The sequence below is a fragment of the Spodoptera frugiperda genome, chromosome 31 (assembly GCF_023101765.2).
Source record: "Spodoptera frugiperda isolate SF20-4 chromosome 31, AGI-APGP_CSIRO_Sfru_2.0, whole genome shotgun sequence".
Lineage (NCBI taxonomy): Eukaryota > Metazoa > Arthropoda > Insecta > Lepidoptera > Noctuidae > Spodoptera > Spodoptera frugiperda.
The window spans coordinates 12,217,996-12,224,811 of record NC_064242.1 but is presented as its reverse complement, the minus strand read 5'-3'; the positions used below and the strand labels follow the sequence as shown (position 1 = coordinate 12,224,811).

Sequence of the window (6,816 nt, the reverse complement as noted above, 5' to 3'; positions counted from 1 at the left end):
GCTTGGGTATTTTTTATATAATATTAGCAAACCAGACGAAACAAGAAGTATTTTTCATCTAGAACCTATGGGAATGGCCATAGGAGTTGCATAGAAACGGCCTATTATATTTGTGAGGCATTTAATAATATGAAAAAAAGTATATATTTCCATAATACGGCTGAAAATGTGCAAATTTACATAATAAGTTCTTTTTAGCAATCTTTATTTGGAACTAAGAACTGAATGTATATGGGCGAATGAAGTCGCAGGTAAATTAATCGTATTAACTCAGGATACATTTAGGAAGTTTAATAAGTGATTTAATATGAAGCTACTTATTTTCCTTTATTTTTGGCCTAACGTAAATGCATTTGCACAATTAATTTGTTATTCCTAAGCATAACGCATAAGCGCATAGTGGCACAATCTAGTCATGCTCAACATGTCAACTTTTTAATGTCAAAGTTATGGTGGAATGGAACGTGCCCAGACATTTTTAATTTCTTTCATTGTCCCATGTGCATTATTTATGAAAATCAATTTAAATTGAATTGATTTGTAGTTTTGTGACAGAAATTATTATAAAATACAAGTAACTCGAAAAATAATCCAATATGGTAAGTGTGTGGTGCAATGTATTTGTTCGTATCCGTTTAGTTATTCGAAAAAACTTAGGTTGCGGTGAAAAGACACATTTTGTGTTTTTTGCAAGCTTATCATTTAAATTGATGATTGTACAGCTTTGTACTTTTATCGAGTGGGTATTTAAAGGTATTCTACAACGTGTGGTATTAAAAATATCGACTAAATTGAAGCGCTGTGAGAGGTTTGTGAAAGTACAATGTTCGTTGTTTCAGGATGTTCTGTCGCGACCTGCTGAAGAGTTCGGCAATGATGAAACTTTGGAGCGGTTATGGGCTGCGAAAGCTATGGAGCACAGTGACATATACTTCAACGTTAGTACTTTATTTATTTTATTAGTAGTGTGACCTGTATTTAGTTAGAAAGCTAGCAACTGAAATAGATTTCCAATATGAATATTTCCTTCTAAGTAAAGAGAAACAAAATCATCCTTTCTTATCAAGTTGAAGAACTCTATGTAGTTATAGAAGTACTCTGTGTAATTATATACCAACTTCCATTAATTTTATTTACACAATTCACCTGTAGTTACTCAATGAATAACTTTTCCTTCACCTATTTTCAGATGCTCTGTTCAGTGGACACCAGATGGCTGCAGTTGACTCCAAATGATGATCTGATTTACACACACTTCAAGCAAGACTTCCCCGACATGGATGTCTCTTATGTCAATGAAAACGAAATTAAGAACAGCACAAACAAAGCCAAGTGGAGAATATTTTGTGAAAAGTTCAAAAATATTGTGGAAGACTACAGCTTCGGCACTCTCATGAGAGCTGATGCCAAAGGAGATTACTCTGAAATGAATACAATGCTTGTTCCTAGAGTGCAGTTCTATGCCATAGAAATTGCAAGAAATCGAGAGAACCTGAACAATGAAGTAAAGAAAAGATTCAAATGTATGGCAAAACCAAACATAGAGGCTCAAGAACACTCCAGCAAGATTGCCACATAAAAAATATACACATTACAGCATACAGGCTAGTTTTGACAAGGAAAGTTTGTTTTTAAATAATTTGTAATCGAAAAAGGCAGTAACTGTATACTGCCCATTTGGGAGTGATGAGAATTAATATTAATGCCTACTCTGTAGGAATCGAAGACTTGTGATATTTATGCATTAATTGAAGTAAAATTATTTGTATATTTTTAATAGTAATGGCAATAAAATCTGAGAGAATGTCTTTGTGAACTATCTCTTGTGAGGAACTAATTTGATCATTTGTATACTGAATGTAACATTTTCCTTTATACTAACTAACTAACTTAGCAGCTACTCGTATACTTTTTGTAAGAAGTAATATGTAATTTATATTCTGTGTAGTTGATTCTGTCATGACTGGTAACTCTTCTTGTATAAACTAGCCTAATTTTTGAAACCTAAGCATTCTCAAAATAATGATCAATATTCATGTAGCATGTACTCTCTCTTAATACACTTACATAAATACTGGCCAAATAGACTAGCTCTAGATATATTAGCCACCGTCCCACAAGTGACTATAATATTGTAATCAATTTTGCCTGCTTCTCAATTTAAACAGTATGCAATATGCATAGAATAACATAATCAGTAATACATTTACCTAACTTTGTGCATGTTTAGATTTTAAATATTTTTACAAAAACAACTTTTAATGTCTACAAAATAAGATTAAAGGCGGGCCTTTCTGTTATATTGAAACTTGTTTTTGTAAAAATGTACACCTACCGATTAGTAAGTTGTGATTGTCTTAATTGAAAAATGAATGAGGTGCTCTATTGCTCATACATTTTTTATATTAAAATTTATATACTATCGTAATTATAAAATGTGTAGTTTTATTTACATCAGTGGCAATACTAGCAAGGAGCTGCGGACAACGTAACAGGTTACCGGGGCTCCGGCTCAAAGCAGGAGAAGGAACAGGGTGGTTTTTTGTAAGAGTCTGACACTCCCTACCGCCTCACCCAAGGCGAGAGATTTGGTTCACCATCAAGCTTGATGGTAAGCAGTCACCGGAAATTACATTAGATGTACCACGAATGCGTTGTCGACCACGAAAGGAATTATTCGATTCCGTCGCAGTTCTCATCACTATCTGACGATATGAAGCAACGTTGTTACTTATCCACCCTGCTGATACTTCGTGCGGCCCATTCAAATAACGAATAGCAGTTGAGCTGTCTGTCAGTCAGGTTTTATTTAGTTTAGTGGTGCTGGGTACTTCGATTCTCAGTTCCTACGTCGAGTATCTTGTGCAAATAGATTTTTCGACATTCGTTCGTCAATTTATTGTGACTGCTGACCGAGTAAAAGGTTTCGGATTCATAATCATTTCAACAGTATGGCTGGTATACGCGGCGACAGGCGATAGGCTCACCGGTCATCCCCTTTAATTGTAACTGCAATCTCAACTCGTAAAAAGAGGTTGTACAGAGAACGTGCACCTTTCAGGCCGTTTAACGCTAGTGAGAGATAGGTTTAGTCGTTTTAAAAAAATATGATTATTCAGTCTTGGTTTTTTGCCCCACACTAAAATTTTCTCCCGTATCGTGGGTACGTTTACAAACATACAAGTTCACATATACGACACCCAGACCCGGAACAAAAATTTGTGGATCACACAGAGTTGCTCTGTGCGGGAATCAAACTCGCTATATGTTGTACGACACCCAGTCGCCTAGCTTACCATGCAACAGCGCAGTCTTAGTAAGTATTCTTTGTTCCTAGCTACAATACACAACTAATTTAGACTCTAGTTGTGAGTACTGGCTAGAAGCCTAAAGGTAACGTGCAGGCTAAAATGAGATCGTGCGTTATCCTTCATATTGATTTACTACGTATATGAGTGTTTTACCCCAGGAGAAATTATTTCATAATTTAGGGATATCTCTATGCACTCTGCAGGACTTAGATTAGATTTCGATAACTTTGAGGATGATTCTCAACAGTGGTATAGATTCCCAATATTGAATGGTACAAGTCGTCAGGATCGAGAAGTAGTCTTACTTTTTTCTAACATGGAATCACCATTCACTAACTCGCTTTCAAGAGAGGTATTTTGTTAATTTCAATTATATCCTAAAGATAGGTTCTAAATCTAATGAGAAATGAAATAAAAAGACATCAATTTAGGAGTTTTTCTTTTTTATTTGTCTTAAAATCTATATTTACGAGGTCTCCATAGCGGTGGCGGTTTCCTCAGTGTACTTGCCCTTGTCTTTGCCGAGGGCGGCCAGCCTGCCCTTCGCTCTGCGGTCGAGGATCGATTTACGGTCCTTGTTCATCTTTAGTTTGACGATCACGCACTAGAAGAGAAATTAACATTTTACCATTAGATTGAAGGTAGAAATAAGTCGATGGTTTTTAATTGTGTAGGTAATCAGAGCCATGGAAGTGTTTCAGCAGAACCCGTGCCCCTGCATACATCGCTAAGCTTCAGTATGTCATGAAGGCACGGTCTCAGGTCAGTGTTATCATCATTGGAAGTAATTGGATCGATTGTATGGATTGAAAGAAGATACAAAAACTCAAGGTGCAGGTGTGAGATGCATAATATTGTTCCGTACTGTATACCAGTACAAAGATTTATAAACATTTATGAATATGGCCTGCATTATTATACTTAACAATAATTATATTATTACAAACACATACTTAAAGTCAAAATAATATGATACAGCTTGCAAACAACATTAGTGACTGTTCTAACACCTGATTTAAAGAAATCTTTGGTATGGATCATTATTTAAAATGCAAATTTTTGCAAAAAACAACTTGTCTTAAAACTAATATATTACCTTTGAAGGGTGGATGCCGACGTATGCACTGGCGCCGTTAGCCTTCTCACGCTGGATCCTCTCAATGTAGACGACAAACTTCTTACGGTACACCTGCACTACTTTGCCGACTTGCTGGCCTTTGTAGTGACCACGGACAACCTAAAACATAGTGCAATGTGTTCAGTATTATGTTCTATTACAAAGAAAAACAATTATAACCTATGAGTTATCTATTTAGACGTGTTTTAACAGTCAGCCCAAGAGAAATAATGTTATAATTTATAAACTTTGTATAGAAATACCAACCCTAAGTAATTTGGCAGCATTTGATCAAAATTTGCTCTTTGCTAATATTAACTATGCTGGTCAATGTGCTTTGCTGACAGCCACATCTGTAAGGACCAGAATTATCTTACTGTTTGGCTCAGGGGAGCTCATTTACATTAGGATTCTATGTTTGAACATACAAAATTAGGTTAGATTGATTCATGACAAAGGTATCTTAAGTAAGTTGTATAGTTTGAGTCAAAACAAGTTTGTTTGTGGCAAAACATATTCATAAGACTTGATAAGAGAGATTAGTACATTGAAAATATGATTTACTATGTTAGAGAGCAAGATATTTGTGGAGAAGTGTGCTTCGAGTACAAATACAACTGCCATTTAACGCCACACTATACTTCAACTTTATGAATGTTGTGCAAACAATCAGAGCCTTAGTTCCACCATGGCACAGACTAGCTGGCCGCGCCGTGGACTCGTAAGAGAAAACCTCAAACTCGTCCGTAGCACGACCGCAATCATCTGTGGTCTAAGAATGGTTTATTCTTCATCATATTGATTTGCACATACAAACATAACCTACAAAGAGTATGCACGTTAGATAAAGGGTTCCAGACTCACCTGAACTTCATCGTCCTTGCGGATTGGCATAGACTTTACATTGAACTTCTGTCTCAACTCCTTGGACAGAGGCGCAGACATAAGCACTCGTCTGATGTGAGAAGGAGCGCTGAAGTGCCTCTTCCTGTTTTTCCTCCTGGAGGATGTGACGAGCTTATTGTACTTCATTCTGACGCTCTTCACTGAAAACACAGAATACCACGTTTTAACTTCACAGTTACAAATGTTTAGGTTACTGTTCCGTGCATGCTAAACGTCAAGTTGCCGCGGCGAATATTTTGATAAACAACTAGAATTAAATTCAAAATATCCATCGTTTGTGGCGTAGAATATATCGAAAATGTATAATATAACATTTTTAGTCACATAAATATGAAGAAATACAAGATTTTCACGGATTAATCAACGTACCCTAAACAACTCGGCAAAGAACCGAAATAAAAAGAAATTATACTGGTGTTGCCAATTGCTCAAACATAAAACTTGCTGTCAAAATGTGAAACTGTCACAACATTTTATAAAATCGAAAATATAAATTATATTTTTTCTTTATTAATGAAATAATATCGTAACTAATAATAAAAAATGAGAATGAAGCACAAATTGTAAGTTTAAATTGAAATATTTAGGTAAAACAATTTATATTGTTTTTAATTAATTGGCAACTCTGGTTCTTTGAACAAAACGTAGTTTCTTTTTACGCAGTTGACGTTAACAAGTGATATTCAGGAAATAATAATAAAAAATGTTTGTTTAGGCCACTGTTTAGGATCTAAAAGGTGTTTTTCTAGTGGTAAGATTTCAAATAGGCTTTTAAACTTTCGTGTTTAATTTTACATTTTTAAACTTAGGGCACATTAACTTTGTAAAAAAGTGGGTGTAGATAGGTACATGATACTGCTACACTTTAGGTTCTTTTATTTCATATAATAGGTGTTTAGGACTTTTTAAAACTGGTAAATCCAGTTTTTTTGTGACACAATTGCTCACAATATGCCAATTAGGTACCTGATTAATAATAACTGAATAACTGTTTTGATATGAGCTAGATATTCCACCCAGCGACATTCGATTTACAGTGTCGATGCTTTTTTATTATGAATAACAATTTATTGTTACATGGATGTATTTTGCAAATAAAAGCATAGCTAGCCAAGTAAAAAATATAGTGTACACAGTAAGCATAGGTATACACAGGTCTACACTTTTACAGTGATTTTTAGATTCTACTACTAGATTTCTTGAATATTTTTTTTTATTTATGTGAAGACGCGTAGCGACATCTTTTGGTAAACGAATGAATTATCCAACTCAATCTTGTTTGTTAAAGCAACACAATAAAAAATTGGTTTCTTAAAGCTCGAAGTCAAAAAGTTATTGTCAGAAGTGGGATTCGAACCCACGCCCACAGAAGTGGACTGCGACCTGAACGCAGCGCCTTAGACCGCTCGGCCATCCTGACTGATGATACAGAGTCTAAATTAAATGTTAGATATGAGATAAAGAATAGTAAATAAATAGTAC

At 35.1% G+C, this 6,816-nt stretch overlaps 2 protein-coding genes and 1 non-coding gene across 3 annotated transcripts; 1 reads left to right on the top strand and 2 right to left on the bottom strand.

The window, feature by feature from the left end:
* Positions 1-397: 397 nt before the first annotated feature.
* LOC118276168 (protein PBDC1) lies at positions 398-2,436 on the top strand. The gene is made up of 3 exons (XM_035594389.2): positions 398-599; positions 840-938; positions 1,190-2,436. Exons 1-3 carry the CDS (start codon positions 597-599, stop codon positions 1,577-1,579), a joined length of 492 nt encoding a protein of 163 aa, XP_035450282.1. The 5' UTR covers positions 398-596; the 3' UTR covers positions 1,580-2,436.
* A 1,301-nt stretch (positions 2,437-3,737) lies between these two features.
* Positions 3,738-5,865, bottom strand: LOC118276169 (60S ribosomal protein L26). The gene is made up of 4 exons (XM_035594391.2): positions 5,704-5,865; positions 5,293-5,474; positions 4,408-4,548; positions 3,738-3,915 (listed from the first exon to the last, which is right to left on the bottom strand). The coding sequence occupies exons 2-4, from the start codon at positions 5,458-5,460 to the stop codon at positions 3,778-3,780; spliced, it is 447 nt and encodes a 148-aa protein (XP_035450284.1). The 5' UTR covers positions 5,461-5,474; positions 5,704-5,865; the 3' UTR covers positions 3,738-3,777.
* Positions 5,866-6,670: 805 nt separating this feature from the next.
* Positions 6,671-6,754, bottom strand: Trnal-cag (transfer RNA leucine (anticodon CAG)). The gene has a single exon. It is a non-coding gene; the product is annotated as a tRNA-Leu (tRNA).
* Between the last annotated feature and the right edge of the window lie 62 nt (positions 6,755-6,816).